The 24851-nt window shown below is 42.0% G+C and overlaps 2 protein-coding genes across 3 annotated transcripts; both read right to left on the bottom strand.

Moving 5' to 3' along the window:
• Positions 1 to 522: 522 nt before the first annotated feature.
• On the bottom strand, positions 523 to 8244 carry pih1d1 (PIH1 domain containing 1). Its single transcript, XM_070923442.1, has 11 exons — positions 8186 to 8244; positions 6129 to 6211; positions 4828 to 4885; positions 4549 to 4737; positions 4129 to 4190; positions 3221 to 3302; positions 3027 to 3123; positions 2446 to 2472; positions 2168 to 2246; positions 798 to 941; positions 523 to 637 (listed from the first exon to the last, which is right to left on the bottom strand). The coding sequence occupies exons 2-11, from the start codon at positions 6207 to 6209 to the stop codon at positions 602 to 604; spliced, it is 855 nt and encodes a 284-aa protein (XP_070779543.1). The 5' UTR covers positions 6210 to 6211; positions 8186 to 8244; the 3' UTR covers positions 523 to 601.
• Positions 8245 to 12485: 4241 nt separating this feature from the next.
• Positions 12486 to 24237, bottom strand: LOC139300456 (uncharacterized). Of its 2 annotated transcripts, XM_070923567.1 has the most exons (13): positions 24113 to 24237; positions 21093 to 21152; positions 20776 to 20841; positions 20304 to 20354; positions 20103 to 20186; positions 19867 to 19978; positions 19707 to 19718; positions 19449 to 19487; positions 17348 to 17503; positions 16528 to 16557; positions 15951 to 16063; positions 14709 to 14753; positions 12486 to 13497 (listed from the first exon to the last, which is right to left on the bottom strand). In XM_070923567.1, the coding sequence occupies exons 2-13, from the start codon at positions 21126 to 21128 to the stop codon at positions 13381 to 13383; spliced, it is 861 nt and encodes a 286-aa protein (XP_070779668.1). In that variant the 5' UTR covers positions 21129 to 21152; positions 24113 to 24237; the 3' UTR covers positions 12486 to 13380. The 2 variants fall into 2 exon arrangements, with proteins under 2 accessions (XP_070779668.1, XP_070779669.1); XM_070923568.1 differs by lacking the exon at positions 17348 to 17503.
• Positions 24238 to 24851: the final 614 nt, after the last annotated feature.

Below are 24851 nucleotides of genomic sequence, written 5' to 3'. Positions count from 1 at the left end.
GGGCAAGCGGCTACATTTAAAAAAGGTACAGTAATGTAACAAGAAAGAGAATACAAAGGCTTTTGCCAAAATGCGGCCATCCAGTATTAAAGAGTATGTATTTCACTGAGGACTGAAGACAGAGGTGGAGTTTTCTGTCTTGGTTGCTTCTGCTATTGACCGCTGACTCAGTAGAGCACCACTCAAGGATCTCGTGGCCTCCGTCAGTGAAATGAAGCTGATGAAGGCCACGAGGTGTGGTTGAAAATACTGTCCCCAACTCTCACACTTGTGGCACCTTACTTTTTTTTTTTCTTTCCCCCAGTGAGTGTGACTTTTTTACTACTTGCTTATGAAGCACGAGACGCACTCCACGTTTGATTTTTTTTTTTTCCACAATAATGTATATTCATTACAGTTAACATAATTCATTTTGGGATATCAAGTCTTTGATTTGCACCACTCAGATGTCCGTTCCTGCACCAAGAAAAACATTTTACACACTGTTTGAACTGGGATTTCGGTCATGAATCAAATAACACATTTGACTTCATAAAAAACACTTTTATTATCACAGCATCATTTTTCAACAAAAAATAAAATGGACATTACTTGTGCGGTTTCATGAAGACACCACAGGCATGGTGACTGTAAGGATCTGGGAAAAAGACAACAGGAACAAAGTGTACACTATGTTAAGAGACGTGATGCACTTTTTTTGTTCGGTGGTGGTGTTTGCGGTGTGTTGGTGCTACAGTACACGAGTGCTGTGTGCAGTATAAACTATATGTATGTGTGCACGCGTGTGTGTTTTGTACCTGAGTGCTGTTGTTGTACTGCGCCACACTGTTCTCCTGGTCGACGAGGAGGGGATGGAAGACGTCGAGATGGAAGAGCGAGGGCCGAGCCGTCAACACCAGTCGGTCCTCTCCGACGTCCAGAACCAGAGAGCGAGACGACGGCTGCAAGTTCAAGTTCAGTTTGACATACAACTTGACATGAAGCAGCTTGTCTGACTGTATTTTTTTATGCTGATCCCCTTAGTTACTGTTGCTAAGCCTGTCAAGCTTTCCGTTCTCACACAGTACATATACAGTAAATGGCGGCAGATTTAACATTGAAATTATTAGCCATTTTTTAAACAGTAGGACAAAAGCAGGCTTCTGATTTCCATACAACCGTGGATTTTGTCAGCTGAAATGACAACTGTGGCTAACAGATTTTTTTTCCAGCCGTCGCAAGCCAGCTTAAGCTAATGCTAAAGCTAAAACACTGTGAGTTGGTTGAAAACTGAACTTGAAAAACTTAAAAAGGAGAACCCTGCAAAAGGCTGACGGTGGCTTTGTACTATACATGATATCATGCTAAAAAGACTGAGGCTACAGCTACGTCCCGGGCCAAAAAAAGAAAAAAAGAAAATCAACATCCACATGGAAATAAAAGCGCAGAATTGTTTGGGTATTGCAGTGTGGAGCCAGTCAGTCCTTGTATTATCGTACAGTATTATAAATAAACATGCAGTTCGTTGTAACATAACCCTTGGATGGTTTGGAGATTTACTGTAGAAAAACATTCGGGCGTGTAATGTTTGTATTTTCAGTACGGCGGTTTGACAAAAAGGTCAATTGAACGCTTCGCTTCACACGAGTGCTCTCCGCTTTGTCATGAAGTTCATCTCCCCCTTTGCACTGTTCCAAACTGAACCTCCAAAAGAAAGTGCAGAAAGATATATAAGATATATGTATAAATCTACATTTAGACCAATGATTATTTAGCATTTAGCCTTGGTGGCTCCCGGCTAACTCTGCTGTTCATTATATGTCATGTGCTTGCAGCTGCTCCACAGTTAAATCCTTCCTGCACAGCCATTCGTGAGTATTAACTGGGTATGACACGTAGAGTTTTATGCAAATGCGGTGCCCGATGGTGTAAGCGCTCTGAGATTGTCATCTGTCATCTATCAATGGAAAAAACAAAGCTTGTACTTTGTACGTCAAGAGAAAGTAATACAATTATCATCATTACAAAATATCCCTAAATCACTGATGCACTTGGTTTTAAGCCTAACAGGACAGTAAGGTTTAAATGGCTGTATTTGGGGCAGATGATGGGAGAGAAACAGGGTTGAAGAGAGGAAAGGGGGAGAGACAAGAGTGTGTTTGTGTATGTTACGCATTGTGTGTCTCACCACCCCAGGTAGCTTTATTTCTGCAATGAGGTACTCCGGGTCACCAGCAAAGGGCTCCACAAGCAAGGTGAACTCTGGTCTGGAGACAGAGGCAAGCGAGTGAGGAGCGAATGATGAGACAAGGGAGAGAAGAAAAACAAAAAGAGGAATATGAGAGGTGATATAAAGAAAATATGGTAAAGATTAAACAGACAGAAAAAGAAGGTATGACACACAAAGGGAAAAAGCGAGAAAGAAACGTGTGGGGCAAGTAGCTCTGGCTTTAAGAGGAGGGTTACCTTTTAGCCGTAACAGTGGAGCTCTTGCTGTAAAAGGGACAGAGTGGGAGACATTAGCATGTGAGACAAATCATAAACTCACACATCTTAAACTCACTGGAAAACTTTTTTTTTTCTTAAGTCCAAAAATTAGAGAAATGTACACATCTCATTGGCTTTAATGAACACACTTGATGAAATCCCCACACCAATAATGGTCTAAATAGTCTTCATATTGTTGTAGCTGGTTTAGATCTGCACTGGAGACCTGCAGGAACAACAACTACATCAATGAAAAAGTCTTTAGTGGAGTTATGCTGGCAGCAGCAGGCTTAGTTATTTTATTAGCTGTAGACAATCGTTTATTTACAAGCTGTGAGAAACTCAGTGTGAGGTCAACTTAGCTGGTGTGTGTGTGAAAATAGTTTCCCCTCAGACAGTTACCAAGAGACACACTCTGTATTGTTCTAGAAGTTCTTTTTATGTGCCCTTGTGTTCTCTGCTCTTGTTTTCTCCGGGTGGCTCGAAAGGAAAAAAATGTTTTCAGTTAACCCGTCCATTCGGACAGACAGAGGCAGACAGAGACAGCCAGAGGGACATACTGAGGCTGCAGCTCTTGAATCACCGGCCTGCTCTTTGTCCGGATGTTCTGCTCGCTAACGGAACCCAAGAACTTTCTGTTCTTCAGAACCTTCCAGTCTGCAGGAACACACACACAAAAAAAAAAGAGTCTCGACAACTGCTACAAACATGAAGGAAAGGTTACACACACGCACACAAATAAACACACGCTTACCTCTACTTAGCTCCAGATTGTATTTGTTCTCCAAACCCTCCAAAGACACCAGAATAACAAACTGCTGGAACAAGGGATCCTTCTACAAGACGCAAACATACACACACGTAAAATAGACAACTGATCTAATTTCCTAAATTTCTATTTTTTCCATTCAGCGCGGTTTTTCAGGAACTGCTGAGGAAATCAATCAGAACATTTCCTTTAAATGGAAGTTCAATTTAACGTCATATTCTATAAGAATATAATAGAAATATTTCAGATAACGTCAGAGCGGCTAACGTTAGCCTACACCCTTAGCATCCAGGACCAGCTCCAACTCAGTGGGGAAATACTACACAGTGGTTGTGCTATCGTGAACAGGGCTTTTATTGGAACAGAACTTGTAACACCACAAAATGTAGACTCGCTACAGCAATGCTCCTTGGCCTTAGAAGTAGCGCTGTGTTAGCTTTTTACTGTAGGCAGTAAGCTAGTAGCCAAACACACTGTTTAATCCAATCCTTAAACTCCTCACTAGAACTCGTACCCCGTGAACTCCGCTTCAACGTGTGGAGAAATCCCAAGCTCGAAAGGCCTGGCGTGCCCAGTTACAGTTGCTAAGCTATGACTGGACAATCGCTATTCAGGAGAGGGGTTTAGCAAACAGTCAATTCATTAGTCTTATTTGTTTGTGTTTGTCAGATTAAACAAGAAATCCTGGCTTTCTAACACATCCGATGCAGATGTGATACATTTGAAATACATAATCACACGATGTGAGCCAACTCTGAAATTATACAGACATGATCTTAAATATGAAACCTAAGCACTGTAACACATCTCAAGCAATTATAACATCTCTTGCCTTTAATAATAATTACAAAATGAGATTGTTGTACTGATGAAAAGCAAGACTGCACACACACCTGGCACATCTGGAAAAACTCCTGGTTGATGACCACATCATACGCTGTGCAACCCTGAGAGTCTGAAAAAGTGTGAAAGACACCAATACAGTCTATTATCAACATTTTATTTTTTTTTAAAGAAGGCTGAATTCAATTTGATAAACAGCCTGTTATTGTTGTGAGAGTTTTAAAATTGAAAAATGTAGCTTTTAAAAAGGGCTGGAAAAATGGAGACCCAGGTCAAACAACTTTGTGTTACAAAATCACAACTACAAACACTGTGAAGTTCCAGCTGTCTGAAATACATTGTGTGAATTCAAACAGATTAAGGCAATGCATCAACAACAGTTAGTATAAGTTAGTATAAACCTGGAAACCACTGGGGACAAAAAGATCTTATGGGGGGAAAAAAAAGCATCTCAGGCTTCAGCCACGTACTGTTGTCCATTTCTGTGTGCGGCTCGCCGAGGCTCATGGGAACTCTGTAGCCGCTGGGATCGTCCGATTGGAGCAGCTCCTCGAGCTCCTCTCTGGACAGCTCTGGTGGAGGCGGGACTGAGTTTGACTGACAGATGTTGACGAAGACCTTCTGCTTGCCTGGCTGTGTTAGAGTCTTCACACACATGCCTGGAAGAGAAACAATGAGACAAACACAAAAAATACGCAAAGCGCATATCCATGAAGATTTGACTTAACTTGTATTGTGGAGACACTTACCAGGTTGTGGCCGGATTACTTTGGAGTCTGGATTTTCAGTCTGCATCGTTCCCATTGTCTAAATAGATAACCGGCAGTGTATTTACTGTTCAGTAATGGTTTGCAGACCCAGTTGGAAGTTTTCCACATACTGAACTACACCGAAAGAAATACTGTCATACAGTTTTTATGAAACATGAAGTATTGAAAAATTTAAAAAGAATCTGGCAGGACAAACTAGAGAAAATGTTATCTGTGTTTGAAAGGTTTTTTTTTTCTTTTATCTCCCAGGTCCTGCTTCCTCCTGATGGATTTGGAAAAGCCACAGAGCGGTCCAAACAAAACTCAGACCTGTCCAGACATTGCTCACAGTAGGGAAAGGAAGGAAATACTTTTTTTTCTTCTTTTTTTTTTACACTAACTAGCCTGTACAGACCTTCCTTCACAGCCTTCAACTGGTTATGTCAATAATCTTACCAAAGCTGACAGACAAATCTGCTTCCAAACACCGGAAAGATGATTTTCATCTTGTGCACCACCATTTAAACAAACCTGTAATGGGGTGTTTTTTTAATTGAAAGCACTCTTTTTTTACATTAAACATGAATCTACTGCCAGCAGCTGGTTAGCTTAGCTTAGCTTAGCTTAGCAAGACTGGAAACAGTGGGAAACCACAAGCCTGGCTCTGTCCAGGTAACAAAATCTGCCTTGTAGAAGTGTAAAAATGGCATTTTACAGGGGTTATGTGCGGTACTATTTCTTGGCTGGGACCAGTACGTCAGTGTCAATAAGTGAGCTTTAGAGGAGATAGTACACAGATTTTGTTACCTGTGGACAGAGCCAGGCTAACCGTTTCCTCCAGTCTTTGTGCTAAGCTAAGCTACAGATACAAATGGGTATCAATCTTATCATCAAGCTCTCTGCAAGAAAGCAAATAAGCGTAATCCCAACATGTCGAACTGTTCTTTTAAAGCACGACTAAGAAACTTTTGAAAGAAGAAATAACACATTGTTCCTCTTTAAAAAGTTGAATTCATCAGAAATAAAACGAGCCCTTTCTCATTTCTATACCCCACAGGGCTTCACTGCTACAGCCTTGCTTGGTCAGTAGCTTATGGTAGCTAATGTTAGCAAACGTTCTGAAGGGTAATGCTATGTAACTGACATTACTGCGTCGTTTGCTTTACGGCTATTCTCCACTTCTGCAACACTATATTTAACCATTTACCATCCTGTAACTGTCACTTGTTATCACGGCGGTCGCTGTTAAGCTAAAGTTTCGTAGTCTCGCTTTAACCCAGTTAGCGTTAAAGCAACATTACCTGTAACAGCAGCTGTTGATACAGCTCCTCCTGCTGCTGTAGCTCCAGCTCGGAGTTGAGGAGCGAGGAGTCTGTCGCCATGGCTACGGGCAGAAATCAGTCAATGAATCCAACTTTCACATACAAACACAATGAACAATTAATTAGTTATTTCTGATGATGACAAATAACTCTCTGTAATGTGAAAAGGCTGCTCGTTATTACATAAACATAAAATAAAAAAGAAACAATAACAAAATATCTGATGTAAAGTAATTGATGTCCTAAAATTACTTTGCATGACTTGTGGCATGGAACAACTTTCAGATGTGCACACATTATAATTTGTAGTATTTACTTTTCAATGTAATTTCCCACTCCTTCCTGTATAAAATGGGGACAAGTGGACGGGCTGTCTTTCCAACCATTTTCAAGGTTTTAATGGTAAAAAGGAAAATCACCATCCAAAACTAGTTTGGACGATGGGTGTTATATGATTTCATTGCAGTACTGAACCAGAGCTGCTCCCTGTTCAGGTTTTAACTGGTGAACAGCTTGACAATTATTTCTTAAAGTGACTTTTTCTGTCTGTAAGCGTGTCACATTCACAGTCTTCTTTTTGTCCAGCTCTCAGTACTTTCAGTCACACATTCAATCAGACAAGTCACGCCCACAATTAAAGACAAAGCCTCCAAACTCATTAGAGCTGATAAGGCCTGTCCCAGTACAAAGGCTCCTCTGCATTAGGGCCAAGAAGTGCAGCCTTCTTTTGCTTGAATTTGGAGAACACAACCAGTATACCATAATCCACTGCATGCCGGCAGAATATCTGATGGTGTGTTTAGGCTCATCGTACACATTACCGCTAAAAAAAAGACACAGGCGGGAGTAATGAAAGCATCAACTCCACTGTTTCATTAAGAGAAGAGGTGAGGTGCAGGTTAAGGCTGGCTTTTAAGGTTCTCCAAATTACCAACCTATAAGCCACATCCTTCAGAATCAAGGTCACACTGAGTTGTCAGGATAACTGTGCTGAGTAAAAACATGGAACCCTCTGTGGAGGAATATGAACCAGTTCAGGGGCTGGTTCCTGTGAAGGGCTACAGCAACGCAAGAATCAGTTCAACTTGATATTTGCTGATGACACATGGACACCTTCCATCAATGTGTGACAGTGTAATCCATTTAGCATTGCACGTTTACAGTTAGGGGACTACAACAACAACAACAGATTAATAGATTAAAATAGATTAAGATCCAAAAACACTGGTTCCTACATTTTCCATAAAGCAACTCAAAGGCGTCTTTCATTAGAGCCTTACTGCCTCCTAAATGCCCCCTTCTTTCAAACTCCACACCTTTAACACAGCTCATATTCACACTTTATCACCTGCTGGCGGTGCTGAATGCAACATAAAGCCTCGTGATAAACAGCAAAGACAGTGACTTCTACACCCCATTCGTTTTCCTGTGTGTGTTGTCATACTCATAACAAATCAACAACAACAACACACTTTTAATTGACTCGTTCTCATAAACTTGGGACTCAGGATCGACAGTGAACGTGACACAACAAATAGATAAATGTCATCATTTAACGCTCATGTTTACAGGACTTAAATAAAGTTTCGCTAAATTTAAGAGGTCTCCTTACATTATAATAATAGCATGAACAGCTGGGTGAGACATTGTGCTTTGATACGTTTCTATCACCTATATCGGACACCTGTGGGGACTGAGACATTAGCTAGCTACATAGCTACGTCTGGGTATTTGGATTACGGAAACAGGCGTACTCTTGCTTTACTATCTGAGCTCATTGATACTGGCAAGGGGTAGCTAGCTACCAGTTAAAGTTCGGGCGGGCTCGTCGTCTTGGCAACATATCTCATGAGGTGTTTGTCCATGTTCCCCTATGGTCTTGATACGTTAGCATAGCTTTAGCCTCCTAGCAGCGCATACTAGCCGACTGGCTTCGCTCTTTGTTTTCTCCACCAAATAATTTCACTCTCCGCTGTAAGTTACGGTGTGTTTACTGGGTCCCTCCTCTCGACACACGTAAGTAAAAGCGTGTTTACCTTGTCCACCCGTACCGGTTACTGCGGTGAGATGTCACGCAGGTGTTCGGCTGAGCAACAACACTTCCGGTACGGAGCCTTCAGAATAAAAGCAGCAGCTGTAAGGTCGGCAGCCCTGGCCTTGAGCTGGGTCCTTCTTTTATTACCCGATCGTGAGGCCCAGAGGCCCTGTCAGTGGAGGCAAACGCACTCAAATCCTTTACAAATACAACAATGTAAAAATACTCAAATGCAAGTAAAGATCCTGCACTCAGAATGTATTTAAGTAAAAGTGAAAATACTATCAGCAATATGTATTAAAAGTGAAAGTCCTACTAATACTGTATTCCAGCACAGAAAACAACACATTGCAGTCTCTGTGAGGGGGCATCGAGTGAACTAAAGCTAAATGGCCTGTTGTGTATCATGTAGTGATGCTCTCTGCTGATCAGGCCGTGCCAGTCCTTCATGGGCCCCTTTGACATGTGGCTTGTGTAGCTGCAGTGTTTGCTTGTTTGTGACTTGGCATTGTGTGTGTGTGGTCTCACACACAGAAAAAAACATGGGGGTCATGTAAAGTCAACTGTCATTAGCAACCCATTTTGCCAGACTGCATGCCAAAATGTGGGACAGCGTCAGAGCATATTGGCAGTAGAACAGTAGGAGTTTTGGACTTAGCTGTGTTGCGTCCATAACTGCGAATGAGGAAACAGCAACTTCCTTTGCCAACCTGGAGCAGCAGACACCCAGCTTTTGTTTGTTTGCTTGCTCGAGGCATTTGACTGTTGCCACGTCTAATATCACCCCAATTGGCGCATTATAATGCATCCTGCAAAATGTGACAAAATAGGACTTTTGTGTCTGTCTTTTTATTCAGGCAGAACAATCAATTCCTCAGTAAGAAGGCCCTGTTGTGAGCCTGATAAATACCCCTGGGTTTATAATCCCTCTGCGTGCAATGCACACACAGAGTTACGTAATCTTGGCAGGAGTTACATATGTGTCTTTGTATTCGGCTGTAAGAGGTGAAAGTCAATCTTTGAGACATTCAGATGCAGAGAATTCATGAAATTGTCGCCGTGCTCCCAGATGGAAGCAGTTACTTTGGTGAGTATAATGTTATCATAACAAATAAGACTTGAAAATAAAATTCAAGTGGTAATAAACCACAATTATCCTTTGAGCAAGTACCTGCAGGAGCTCCGTTCACTTTGACGCGGGCATGAGAAAATCATTTATTGATTAATGGATCAATGGATTTACGTGCGTCAAGATGAACTGAGAAGGAAAAAAACGTGCTGATATGGAACACTGGTGAATGATTATCGCTGTTTGCAGGGGGGAGTCCCTTAGCAATCCTTCTAAAACAAACGTCTTACTAGGAGCTTCTATTAGGTTCCTACTGTTTGCGCAACGCCCATTTCTTCAATTTTCTAGCATTTCTGGTTTTGGCCTTCTGAAATTTTATAAATCTAAAGGAATCTGCGTGACTTAAATGTCAATAATGCTAGTGTCGAAGGTGTTTTCTTTAAACTCACTGATAATTATTATGATTATGGATAACTCTGAACTTTACCAGCAAATCCTAACTGTTGGATGATTTACTCCACGCCTTGCCATGGAACAAAACCTTATGGAATTCATTCCTTCATATCATCACCGACCTTTTGAGTAAACTGTTGTATGGTACTTTAGCCATTGCCATGTTTACACCCTGATCGCACATTGTACAACAAAAGAAAACAAAACGTAGAATTACAATGTGTAGTAGACATTAAGGCATCAAAATGAGTTTCAGTATGCTGTGGTCAAACATGTTGGGATTTTCCCAGCAGCACTGGCCATTCATTCAAGTCAGTGTTATTTGACCTTCAGTTGAAAGTGGTCACTGTCTGTGTGTGATGGCTTTCGGGAAAACAATAATGACCTTAGGGCGGCAGAAAACATCTTGAGGGCTGGACCTGGCTCAAAGCCTGGAAGGCATTCATGGACTGTTTTGCAGATCACTAGGCTTATCTGCCCTTTCTCATCTGCTGGGCGCCCTGTATGTCTGATGTGTTAAGACAAAGTTTACAGGACAAACAAGTTAGCAGGACTGTGCAGAAATGTGTGCTTTAACTGCAAAATCAACATGCCTGCAAATATCATAGATGCATATCGTTTCGGGGGAAACATCATCTCTGCAAGCTCTCGTCTCTCCTTGTTCCAGAGCCATATTTGGTGCTGATGCCCAGAGAACAGGACTCAGAGAGAGTGGCTAGCGTTGCACAGCAGGGGGAGTTTCACAAGCTGATAACTGAGCTGCAGAATTGTGTCATAATCACATTACTACACACAACACTGCATGTAGCCTCAGGTAAACATTGTTTCACTGCATGTGCATGACTCTCGTACAGCTACAGTGTGTATGTTCATGAAGAGTTCGCACCGCTTGAACTCTTCATTTAAAAAAGTGTTAAACCAAACACATTAGACTAAATGTGAAGTAAAGTTTATTTTGTCATGTTTTTCATTCTTTTTGTACAGGTGCAGGACACTCAAAGATACATTTAACATCACTTGGTGTAAACTGTGTTTAGGGAAGTCCCTTAAAAGTGCTCTAAATGAACATTTTTATATTCACAATTGATCAAATGACTACGTGTAATGTGAAAGCAGTCGCTTGTGGTCGGCAGTTTTACTGTTTTGATTCAGTCCCTTGGCTCTCATCAGTGTAGTTTCTGGACGCAGACAGCTGATGAACCCACTGTCAACTACCTGCCCAGCACCAATCAGTAAACAGACAAAGTTAGCAATTAGCAGGTCAACATGGCGGAGCATTTAGCCACTAAAGAGACAAGATATTTCCCTCAGGAGACCAGACCGGAGCGAAAAGGAGACTGAACATCGAACATTCACAGTTTGACCCCAAACTATGTTAATGGAAAGCGTGTTTCCAGCTTGAATCAACTGCTCCCAAGTGGCCAAAAAAGTAAAGCTCATTTTGAATAACGGTTCATGAAATATAGATGTATGTAATTGTTCAACTGTATTGTAAAACTTCCCCCCCAGGGGATCAATAAAGTGTTTCTGATTCTGATTCTACTATCTTTTCAGCATAGGTGGCTGTGGCAGTTAATATAGTATAAGTCTGTAGAAGTCTCCTGAAGTATTTGTTGTATTAAGGACAACAGCACTGTAGTTATCCTAATAAAGGAAGTTATGAAGTACTGTTAAAACTGAATGACTTTATTTGTTAAGCAGTGTAATGCGTTATGCCCAATTTAAAGCTATTACGTATAGAATTTTAAAATTTCAGACTTTGGTGCCCCCCAGTGGAAGTATCAAAAAAGGCAGAACAACAGCAGTGACCCGGGTACACTGACGTGAAAGGCCCCGAAGCACCACATACTGTAAGCTACGAGGACTGGAGTACATTTTTCCATAAATGGGTGCTATCAGGATAGTTTGAAAGTAGCTATAATCACATAATTCTACACATAGTAGGATTCAGTAAGTATACATTTCTTCACATTTTTACAAATTACATACATTACAAAAATACCACAGGTGTTAAATAGTACAAACAGACCAGGCATAGCTTAAATGCTCTGGTTACTATTCACAACATCATAGAGCACAATCCATTTTTTTTTAATCTCTGAAATATGCCAAAATGATAAATGCGCAACACCATAAATAAACATTTTTATTTTTAATCAAAAAAAAATATATATATAAAAACACTGTAAAAAGCACAAGACATGGAGGGCAGGACATTATTCCGGATACAATGAGAGGGAGCACAGAATGAAATGCTGTTACTTTATGACCATTAAATGGATTTTTTTACGTCCTCAACTGTCATTGTAAAGTGTCAACGGGCTGATAAGATGCACCTGGAAGGCAGAAAAGACAGTTGTGTACATCATTTGTATAAGATTGTATGTGTTGCATTCACATTTGTAACATGTGCAAAGAATATATATATATAATATAATAATAATTTATACATATGATATTCATTAGCGGATCCTCTATTTTTACAATATTGGAATTAAATACTTTTATTTGTGACGCTTGTGTGGGGGGAGGGGGTCCTTTTTAAAATATCTTTTGACATTTTAGTACTAGAGATGGCTTTGTATATCGAGCTAGCTTACTCCCTGGGGCTCATAGGCGTTCTGTTACCGTCAAAGATATAATGTCTCTAGATGCATTTCCATTTTGATGTCTTTTGTGCATAACTAGAATTTCACCTGCATCTTCCTCACATTCAAAGTAAACTGAGCTGCCAATACAATATACGCCATATTTTTTTTTGTTTGACGGGGGGGGGGGGGGGGGGGGGGGGTATAAGAGAACTTCACCTGCCACTCTGCCAGACTTTAACAGAAAGGAAACCGGACGTCCTACAGCCAGCATTTTTTCTAACCCACATTAAAAAGGCACAAACTTCCACGTGGCTCGCTGAGGAGAAATTTGATCAGCAGAAAAAAAACAACAGCGATTTAAAAAGCCAAAGAAGCCATGGGCATTTTCTTTTCCTTCCAAAAGATGTGCAGTTTTCTTTCCAGGCACACTTCTTTTTAAATTAAAATACTAAAGTTGTTTTCCTTTTTTTTATTACTAATGTGTGTACAGTGGAGTATTAAAACACACACACACCGCATGCACATTCACTCCTTCCATATTGTGAAATATGGAAGCCCCAGTCAGGACTTAACCTGTCCTAGTTGGAGATATCAGCTGTATGCCACATATGTCACATAATACACAATACAACAACACAGCTCCAGTAGTATTAGGCTTAACAGCTGGCTTATTTTACAAATGTATCCACAAACACACAGCCACACACACACACGCCTGTGTTATTCTTACTACCTGAAGCTCATGATGAGGCCTGTAGCAGTTTCAGTCTTGTGATTATAACAGCAATTAGACCATTTGGGTTCGACATTAAATGTTTCATGCAAGTATTTTACCCTATTGACCTCTCTGTCGTCTCTGAGCCAACATCTGGGCTTCAGCGGTCCCAGTGTGTCACTGTTTGTCCCCGTCCAGCTCCGGGTCAGTGAAAACCAGCATGGGAGAGAGACAAACTCGTCACAGGAGAAACCGGAGCAGCTCAGTCCCATCGCTCGTCAAACCGCCAATCCTCCTCCTCCTCCTCCTCTGTCTGCAGCGGAACTTCACCTTAGAGTCAAAATCCTCCCTAATGTGGGCTTGCAAAGTTAATTCAGTCCTGCGTCGTGAGTGGGGTCCCTCCGTTGGAGCGTTCCGTCTCCAGCAGCGCAGTCGTTCCCAATTACATCGTCTGAACACGTCACGACGGAGAGAGGCTCGGGGGGCTGTGTGACAAAGAGGCAGAGATGAGTGTCCATCATTCAAGACTAATGCTGAGCCTCGATTCGCGTTCTTCTGTACTTGCAAACGTGCTATTTTGAGTGCATAAGTGCGTTCACGCTGACAATTATGGCAATATGCAGCGCACTGCAAGTACTACGAGAATGGTGTGTGGAGTGTGGAATACTGGACACTTCTCACCCTCAATTGCCGCCATCTTGACTAAGTAGCAGAAGGGGAGGGAGCAAAAGAAAAAGCATGTTCATTCACGCGGATTTGTTTTTTTTAGCAGGTGGAAGAAGAAGAAGAAGAGGTCAAATGTTGCGATCGTCATTTCCGCCAAGTGCACAGTGGCCATGGTTGAGACAACACTACCATGTTGAAATTCACGCACTGCGCAAGTAAGTACATGGTGTACACAGTGTACTACCTGGAAGTGTACTTACGGGAGTATCCTAATTGTGACACAGTATAAGAGTCTACAGCCAGCCCTGTTAGGCTGTACTTGGGCACAGCGGTGATTTGAGCTAAATGCTAACATCAGCACGCTAACATTGACGTAACAATGACAATGTCGCAAAGTAATGTTTTCACCATCTTTGTCGTCGCAGCGTCGCGTGTTAGCATGCTGACCTATGCTAATTAGCACTGAACGGTTGCCACCAGAAACTTGCTGGTCGCACGTCGCTCGTACATCGAAACCCACGGGAGCTCGCTTGGCTCGTCCGGGAAGCGGCAAAGTTTGTACCACGTCTTGTTCCAGTCCATCCAGCAGGTATAAAAACATCGACAGTAACTGGGAGGGAATTTTATTTTTTGGGGGGGGGGGGTATCCGTGAGCTTCACTTTAATGCAGTTAGCAGGACATGCAAACAGCAATGCATCATTATTATTATTATTAGATTCTTAACACTAAATGACGCAATGTAATGTGAAAGGGCCACTCTTGGTGTCAAACCCACTGAGATTCAGATCCAACGGTAGCCTATTTTTACTCCTGGATTTCTAGCTGCAAATATACTGCACTGCACAATCGGCGCTCTCATCAAACCCTGCGTTTAAACAAAGCAAACAAGCTCATAAAAGATAACAGAGATATGTGGCCCCTAGCAGCTACAGACCCACACATCTTTCTTCTGGAATTATTGGACCAAAAGCCTTGTTTGAAAGTCCTCACACAGGATTTTACATATTACGCACTCATACTCATATTTACCTTCATTAAATTCAAGGTCTCTGCGTCTTTCCCATTTGCAGATGCCTGAAAGAGAGATCAGTGTTGAACGTACACATCAAGTCAAGTTCCTTGAACCTTAAAGGAAGGAATATAAAGGCTTTGACAGATTGCTTTCTATGTTCTTATCAGTAAAAATAAATGTGACCATTCAGTCTCAGAGTTACTTAGTGTGTTACTTCAACATCTTGGACCACTTCAGCCCGACACACACAGTTGACAGATGTACTTTTCTGCTCCAGTAAACAAACACAACATTAACTCCATGTCTAGCCACAGTTTGTGTGTATTACCATCTTGCCTACCACAATGTTTGGCTGAATTTCCCTCCTTCAAGACAGCCATTGCAAGATGGGTACAAAAATCTATTTGTCTTTTTTAATCTTTGCTTAAATGATGGTGCTCAGATTTTTTTTTCTCTTCCTTCCCTGTCTGTTAATAATCCATCACAATTAATGTGAGTTCAACATGGTTTTGACCTGGCCTGGCGACAGAGCTGGTTATAATAGTTAACCAGATAGTTTCACCCCCCCCCACACATTTAGATATATCATCCTGAATGTTCCAGGATCCGTCCTTCAGAGTGGCTCAATTAGAATAGCATGGCTAAAGTAGCACAATTGTAGGAAGTCCTGGACTATAAATAACAGGAGCGCGTTCGGCACATAGACTACATTCTGAAAACGAAATGACACCTACAATTGTTTTGATGCTGCTCTGTGTAGACCGCCATTTGTTCCTAGCCTGGGAACCAGATGAATCTGCGAGTTTTATTTGCTCTGCCCTGCCGCTGATGTGGAATGGTCTGAATCCGCTACCGTTATCAGCATTCAACAATGTGGACGGTAGTTCACGTCACATACATGTGAATTGCATGTTGGAACTAGCTGGCTGAAAAGCAGCATTCTACTGTTTTGTGCTCAGACTTTCTTAAAAAAGGTGGTTGCTAACAAGTCTGTTACTACTACTACTACTACCACAGAGGTTATTTTCTGCAATAATCCAAAATCCAATCCCACTGGCTTTTAGTCGAGGGAACCAGGGCAATGCTAACTTCCGGGTTGGCCTACAAAAATACTTCATCCCTGCAGCGCTCTATGTCCTTGATTATGCTGATAACACTCGCTGCCGACATGCTCTTGGGCCTGCACCTCTTAAGCGACAGGCTGTTAAACTGGTAGTCGTCTACACGAGCAGTTACAACCAAACCACAAACACGCTCACCTGTGGTCTCCACTCCCGCCTCCTCTGGTGGCGCATCCACAGGTAAACAGCCAGCGGCAAGAGCACGTTGAGGATCACAGACACCTTAAATAATGTCGTCAGGGTAAAGGTGTCTGGTTAAGGAGAGATCAGAGACAACTTGCATTAATGTTACCCCACAACAAAGCCACCACTACACTACTACTACTACTAGGCGAGCTGAATCCAAAACAGTGAGCACAGTAAATGTCGGGAGAAGGAACTAGACAGGTAAAAATAATATTTCCATTTCCAGAGTATAGGCAGTATAGGAAAATGTTGGTGGAAGTAAATTAAAAAGAATGTATGCAAATAAATATACAACATGTGCAAAGTAACGTACGTTAGTTTTAGCCCGGCTGATTTCACAAGTACAACCTAGATACTTGTCTGAAGCTATCAAGGCAAACAAGGTTAGCTAGCTTAGCCTGCTGACCTTCGAAAGAATATAAGATTGAATCTATCTTCATTGCATGCTTTTCACATTTAGCAAACAGCGCCACGAGAAAACAAATGAGGGGCCCAAATATCCAAATTTTAGTTAAGGGGAAAAGCTTACTTGTTTCATCCTTGATGTTCAATATTTGCCCTTTGGAAAGATGGAAAAAAAAAGAAAAAGAAAGAAGTTATATCAGTACAATTGCAAACTTACAACGTAAGACAAGCACATTACTGTTCACGTATTTCTTCCAGTGTTAAAAACACTGCCAACATGTTACATAACTTCATTCTGGCCTATATAAAAATCATGTCAACCTTGTTTGAGATCTCCTCAGTATTATTTCAGAATGCTCACAGCAGGACATGCACATACAATAGTGCGCAAATGAATGTAATTGTTATCCATCTTATTCAAGGTCTGATTGACATCAGTTTACCATGGTTAGTGTTTGTTTTACCAGCGTATTAACTATTAATGTAGCATTAAGCATATTCTTGTACAGCCTCGTTTCACAGAGCAGCTTTAGGGAAGTGACTGATCTTTCTTTATTGGTGGTGGGAAAGTTAACCAGGCGTGTATTTTGCCAAACCAGCCAGTTAGTCCTCATCCTTCACGCCTTTTCTCTTGTAAAAACCAAAACGTTAGACAGAGCTGCACGGACGTAAGATTCATGCCTTATCTGGAGTGTTTTCCATCACGTTTCTCTCGTCAAGCAGAAACATGCTTTATCAGACGGTCCCAAATGCTGGTAAAACTATTATCATGGTCCCCTGCAACTTAATGTCCTTTAAGCGCCGATTTAGAATGTTAGTTAAACCGTTGACCGAAACTATGTTTGATAGTATGTGATTTTAATTTAAAAAAAACAAACATAAATAAGCATTTTGAATGGCATGAGCAGCGATCATCTTAGTCAAGTGCCATTCACGTAGCTTACCATTGCCTCCGCTAACTGTGCTCTGTATGACTGTTGCTGCTGTTGTTGCTGTTGTTGTCTCTGGCAGTGTTGTTGTCTCTGGCAGTGTTGTTGTCTCTGACAGTGTTGTTGTCTCTGGCAGTGTTGTTGATGTTGGTGGTAATTTTGCTGTTTGATCTATAACGGCAGGCAGTCAGTCAGTCAGTACTAAAATATCTATATATAAGAGTAATACAAGTTTTGGCACATCACTAAGAGGAAGAAGCAGAAATACTGATGGAATTAGTAACATTAGTAGACTTGGTCAAATTAAAAGCAGTATTTAAAAAAAAAAAAGGTACAGGAAACTCAAAAATCGTACATATGTTTTAATGCCATCAGCTTTTGGACATTTTTGGAAAAGTTATCTTACTTCAAATAAAATCTTCATTTCCTGGTTTCTACACTCACTTTGCGATCAGTTAGGCGGCGTTTCATCACCTGGGTGGCTCCTCTGATGTCTGACTGACAGCCATTAGGCTAATGAAGAGTGTTGAATGCTGACATGCTAACTTTTGTCAAATGCTGGAAAATGCCAGGACTGTTATGTTATAAACATGAACATTTAGCTGCTCTGTCGTGGGAGTATATGATAGCAGGCTACGCTACGTGGCTTTGTTGTTTCTACCCAATTTGTTTTGCGTGTAATTGAAACCGCCCTGGCGCCTGGATGCTAGCGGCGTGGCTCTAGGCCATTCAATTTCGTACAGATATTCGTACAGATGTTCTTGGTCCCAGAAGCCCGATGACTTTGGTGAGCTCCTGGCCTTTCCTCTTGTGATAACACAAGGGTGACATTTGTGGTTTTAAGTGAACTATCTCAACAGCTACTGAATGGATTGCTATAGATGTGGTGCTGCCATTCGTGCCTCCTCTTGGATTGAATTGTAATCAGTTTGCCGATCCCTTAACTTTTCCTAGAGCGCCGTTATTAGGTGAAAATTTCAATTTGGCAAATATTTTGGTTTATACCCGCAAACATAATGACATTCCCATCAGCCTCAGCTGTACTTTGTGCTTAATTAGCAAATAAGAGCATGCTAGCACGCTAAACTGAGATGGTGAACATGGCAAACATCATACCTGTTCAACATCAGCGTGATAGCATTGTCATGGTGAGCATGTTAGCACTTGGCTTAGAGCAACTCTCTGCCTAAGTACAGCCTCACAGAGTTGCTAGCATGGCTGTAGACTCTTAGTTATTATTTTAGAGTTTAAGTTTGAATTGTTGGCACTATTCCTCACATGAATACCTACATACAGATATGGACGAAGTACAATTCTAAATAAAGTTTCCTAGCCTGCAATCTGCAAGCTCATGTTTTATTTGTCGGGCCAACCACAACAGTTTATCTAATCTGGCGCGGGTTTAAGCGCTGAGGCGTTTTTGTAAACAACCAAGATGGCTGCCGCTGGTGTGAAACGCTCTGAATCTGCTATCGCGTTGGTATTAAACGAACTCGACTGGGTAGTTCACGTCACGTACAGATGGAGAGTGTTGCCTTCTAAATCATGACATGCCAAACGCCTGTGTATCATGTTGAACTAGACGCCATGTGAACTGGATGTTGGAACTAGCTACCTAGGCTAGCAGCCTACCGCAACGTTACATGCGTCCTTGCTCTGATTGGTTGTAGCGTCCAGAGGCATTTTGGTCTGCGCCTCCTGATAACGCCCGCTGGAAATCGAAATTGAACTAAGCTTCCAGACCAATTTGCAGGTCTGGCGGTGCCAGGCTACAATTTTCCTGTACCTTCAAGTGCAACATTTAAAGTCGCACTAAAAACAGTATACATTCCCCCAAATAATTAAGAATTAATAGTTAATTAAACATTCAAAACAAAGACTAAGCAGGCAACAATGACGATGGTCAAAATGTATGGAAACCAAAGAAGATAATGTGGTCCGAAGCAATAATAACCACAGGTCACATATGTATCCATGGTTCTCTGAGTTCTCTGTACATTAGGAACATGTAACTGGGTGGGGAGGTGCACTGCAGTCAGCAGCATTGCTGGGACTTCAAATGCGCAGCATGAACATGCGCCAGTTAAGCACTTGTAAATAAAAAGTTGTGACCTACTAGTAGATGGCTTTTCTGAATAGAGCTCGCACACGGTCTCTAAAGAAAAAGAGCAGATCAATGTGAAGGCACTGAATTGTAAAGTCAAACAACAAAAACTGAATGTGTGTTTCGGCGGAAGACACAACAACCGCATGTACAGACACTCGTACCACCCCCGCACACACCCCCACGCACTTTTCCAACATGTGCATCACACACACACACACACACACACACACACACACACACACACACACCACCCATGCCGATACTCACCGTATTCACAGCCTGTGATGCAAGAAAAGGAAGACAAGAAAATAATGATTTTTAAAAAAAAATTTAACAGGCAGATTTAGTATTCAGCTTTGGCAATGTAAGCCCCACCCAGATAAACCGGCCACCACTGATTGTGGTAGACCGTCTGTATGAGTGATACCTTCGGGGGTGTGGCTGAACGCTTTGGCCGTCAAGCACAGGAAATGATAGAAATGGACTTTCTGAGAAGTTTCCCCTTCGCACTTTTCGCTCTTCGTGACTCGTTTTACTTTCTGCGATGGAAAAAAAAAACGGTTCATCAGATGCAACAATTCACTGGTTCGGCGAGAAATACAAAAGCAAACACCAACTTAGAAGAAAATGAAGAAAGAAACGAAGTTGGTACGGTTCACTCACTGGTCTGTCGAAGCACTGAGGGAGCCAGTGGCATATTTCTCTTCCCTGGAGGCACTCTCGCTCTACAGTGCATTCCATTACATCCTGCATTGGGAAGAGCACACGTGTCCGCTTCAACGTCAAATGCAATTCCACAATATTCACATTCACATACATTTACATCTCAACGCATCATTTCTGCTCACGGCCTCGATAGCTTACCTTGGAATCCTTCGTTCTTACGAGGGAGATGGTCTCCGTCAGGTTCCTTGCCTTGAAAGCGGAACAGAGACAACAGAAGGTATTATTACTCGTTAATCTCTAATGTTTTAATAGTTAATGATTGTTCTGATCACATAATAGTGGTCTTAGTTTTAGGGGTCCTCGTAACTGTTTCAGGAAGTGAAATTTAAGACTTTATACGACCCTGGAATAATAATTCTACATGGCTCTGGGCTACGGAGAAACCTGTAGGCATACACGCCTACATATAATACAAAAAATATATATTATGACCTACTCTCATACATGTTGACAATAAAGCCGCTTTTCAGACTTTTTAAAGCCACTATGTCTAGAAAAAAAAACATGCGATGTTGGCGCAGAGGCCCCCGATGAAACCCCTGAGGACACTTAACTGCCAGAAACACATGAATTAAGGGACCACAGAATAAAAGACAGGATGAACATATACCCATTTCTCCATCTTGAAGTAGTCCTTACAGCCCTCCTCTGACAGGTCAATCATGCTCAGGAACATCTAGCAGACAAACAGCAGCATTAGAGGTCCGTGTTTAAATAGTTTGGGAGAAAGCATGTCAAATATACACAACAATAATATTGTACTGTGTCAAGTAATGCAAGCACTGAAAACTAAGCGCTGCAGTCTACCAGCTCATGGTGTTTCAAATGAATTAAGTGCATTGTTGCTCCGGATCTCATCATTTTGGATTATAACTCCAAGCGCTCACGTCAGAGCCGGAGTGGAAGGCATGCGTGTGCGACACTTACCAAGAGAATCAGGGGGGTCTCGTATCTCCATGTCATTCTGCCTCCGTGACCATCCAGACACTGGGGAGGAAGAAGCAGAGTGCGGGGGTTGAAACCAAGCCTTTCAACAAATGGCAAAGGCCTTTGATTCACATCATTTTCACACTGGTCAAACGCCCTGTGCAATGGGGCAAGAGGCCACTCTCATCAGCATAGAAATGATTTATCGTTGGACCTAAATGGACAAGTGGACCCAGACAATGACAGGAAATCCATTTAGTTTCTCATCTTTGGAGTTTGTCTGTATGTACACTGTAAATACACATCATCTAGTGCTTTGAGAGAGAGGGAACTCGTGTAACATTGCTAGATGTCGATAAAATGATCAGTCGGCATTTGTACGCAAAATGAGTCGCAGCTCATTTGCTTCCAAATCTCCGGTGGTCAAACCAAACGCCAACATCCGGGTTGGACAAGTGAAACCAATGGGGCAGTGCCTTCAATCTTTCTAATGGTCAGCAGGGGGCGACTCCACTGGTTGCAAAAAGAAGTCCGATTGTGTAGAAGTCTATGAGAAAATGGCCCTACTTCTCACTTGATTTATTACCTCAGTGAACATTTTCCTCATGAGTTCATGGTCTCAATCGCTAGTTTGAAGACCGAGAGAGAGCTGAGGAAAAGTCTTGCTGCATGTTGGACACATACAGTATGTTTTCATTTGGCATGTATCACACCAACATTAACCTTAACTTGTTGCCTGATAAACAGAGGCCCTTCCTGTTCATCAAACAGCTGCACTTACCATTTGAATTATTCACTGCCAAAAACAACGGCACACAGAAGACAAACAAGGGAGGGTGCACGCACTCTTTTCACAAAGTGAAAGTAACATTCCAGCACATTGTCCCCGCAACTCTGAGGCCGCTTCACAGCCCGCTACTGTGTCTGTGCCGCGCCGTCGTGTTGTTACATGACAGGACACACTCCACCTCTGCTCACCTCAGCAGGGATACCACACACACACACACACACACACACACACACACACACACACACACATGGTGTATGTTGCACATACAAAATGGCTGCAAAACACAGCTCACGATAAAAAAAAAAAAATTAAAAAAACTTCATCCAACATTTGTTTGCTTCTGAGATAGCTGACATATTCAGAATCTCTTTAGTTTTATTTTTGTTGCCAGCAAAGTTTAAGTGTGTGGAATGGAATGGAAATGGAAAATTATACTTGAAAAACGGGGGTGTCTTATTTTTTTTTAGAGGAGTAAAGTAATTTCAATCAGAAAACAGTGGAAAAAGGCCCATCACAATATCGCAGAGCACAATCAGACATCTTGTTTTGTCCGACCAACAGTCCGAAACCCAACAGATATTCAATTTACTATGACGTAAGACCGTACTATGACTGGAGCGCTCTGCTCAGGACCACTCTTCAAGTTTTTGGAGGTTGTTCAGTTTGTCAGACAGACGGTGAACTGAGGGGCTGCATGAATGGCCAACATAAGATAAATACGGACTTTTATGAACTGTGAATCATGCAAAGCTACTCCAGCAGAATCCCAGAATAAAAACAGAGCTGAAATGAGCATAATGCGGGACCTTTAAAGTAAAACTATAAAGAGCATTTCAATTCAGATGAATTCACTGACTGTACACCGTCACCAGGCTGTTTCAAGGGTCACACTTTGGACAGCTCCTGGTGCTGAAATCAATAGGCTATAGCCTATAGTTTGTCAGGTCGACTTTTACTTAGATGGCAATAAATCAGTGGTTCCCAAACCCCGGCAGGCAGACTGATGGTGTAGCTAGAGCTGTGGACACGTTATATTTCATGGACACGACTCCTCAACGTTGCTCATAAAAAAAAAAAAATAAATAAATTTAAATTTTAAATATTACATTTTTTTAAAGTCAAAATATTGCAACTCCATTCTCATACTCTTGTCTTCAAATTACAACAAACAAAATGCAGCTTTATTCTGGAAAATCTGTGACTTAGCAACTCACCAAAGGGAAAAAGGTTTAAATAATGAGTGGAATTCATTGTTTGAGAGTTAAATTGAATTAATCTCAATCTAAAAAAACAAAAAAAAATTGAATCTCTTACCTTACCGATTATTACCATTTGGCGATTATAGTCTCGATTAATCGTTTTACACTGATATAAACAGAGAAAAGCAGCAAATCCTCACTTTTTTTTTTTTTTGCATGAAAACGAACTCAAAAAAAAAAGATTAATCGACGGCGATTTGATTTGAAATTGCAGAGGATTGCTGTAGCCATCAGGGAAACTGCTGGAAGAGGGAACTTGGCGGCATACACAAGTGTACGGCTTCAAAGTAAAACACACACATTTACAACTGAAATTCATTAGAGAGAGAAAAAGAAATGAAGATTGGAGGATTCTTTCAACACGAAGATCACCCAGACTAGTGTCAAAGATATTTCCATTCAACCTGTGTTGGAGTGAGCTGTTCTCGTGCTCACACATTTCTGAGAGGAACTCGGTGCAAAATGTCAAATTTCAAAAGTAAAAATTTTTGAAGTGGAAACTTACCACAGAGCATCCATCACATGGGTCGTGTTCGATTTTTAGGAGGGGTGGAAGTAAAGGAAATATATATATATATATATATATATATATATATATATATATATATATATATTAAAAAAAACAATAAAACATAAGCAGCAGACAGAGCCGCGATCAGGCGGCTGGCTGGGCCTGACGGTGAGACCCGGACCGAGTCACAACGCGAGCTGCCCCCCCCCCCCTCCTCCCTCCCTCCCTCTCCATGCGCGCAACGTCCTCTCTCGCGGACTACTTTTTTCTTGTTTTCCCCCAAGGTTTCTGTCACCCAGGTACTCATGCAGTCCAGTCCAGTACAGCCTACGCCCCCCTTTTACAACACTACCGACCCCCCCACCCCCCCCCCCCCTCCCCAATACGCAGCTGGCTACCAGGCCAATGGCAGATGACTGCAGCCCTGAAGCAGCAGCAGTATTCAGAAGCGTGGCGTTACCTCAGTCTCCTCAGTGTCAACAGGCTGCTGTTACATCTGTCTCACAGGAGAGAAGGCGCTGCTGGGCCTGCCGTGCTGTGGTGTCGGGGGCGCTGGTCCACACTGATCCGGTGCTGCATTCATTCTTCTACTGGCGATATTTACTTTCACTTTCCAGCTTTTAACGAGAAATGCCTGCCCCCCCCCCCTCCCTCCCCCCTCATCACCCCGCTCACTCCTCATGTGTGATATCATCACCGGAGTTTCCAAACGAGGGGCTGGGTCCCGATAAGCGCCTGAATAAATCGGCAGAAGAGGTAAAGTCACTCCCCCCGCAGCAGGAAAGTTGCTGCCTGACTCTCTGTGCACTCTCTGTGTGTTCACGCAGCGCTCAATGATTAACCAAACACCAATCAGGCTCCGGCGTGTGGCGGATATGGCTGCCGGTGTCCACCCCAGATATGTAAGATAGCCACGTGAGCATTGTAAAGCTTGACCTAGTGGTTAGGGTCAATGTTTTCCTGGACTAGAACATATAACTGGGCCTATTTCAAGGTACAAGCCTGAGACTTTTATTTTGGAAATTCCCTAAAGCAATACCCTCCGTTTCCTCTACAGGGTTTTAGGGACAGAGGGTTTTATGCTTCCCGTGCATTAAATCCAATTCATCTCATTGCCATGTGTGTATTTTGTATATAGCGACCCTGTGTTAAAACCTTTATTTTGAAAACCGGATGTCGAGCCCGACGCAATTTGATAT

This window comes from Enoplosus armatus, chromosome 17, assembly GCF_043641665.1.
Source record: "Enoplosus armatus isolate fEnoArm2 chromosome 17, fEnoArm2.hap1, whole genome shotgun sequence".
NCBI lineage: Eukaryota > Metazoa > Chordata > Actinopteri > Centrarchiformes > Enoplosidae > Enoplosus > Enoplosus armatus.
This window is presented reverse-complemented; position numbering and strand designations above follow the sequence as displayed.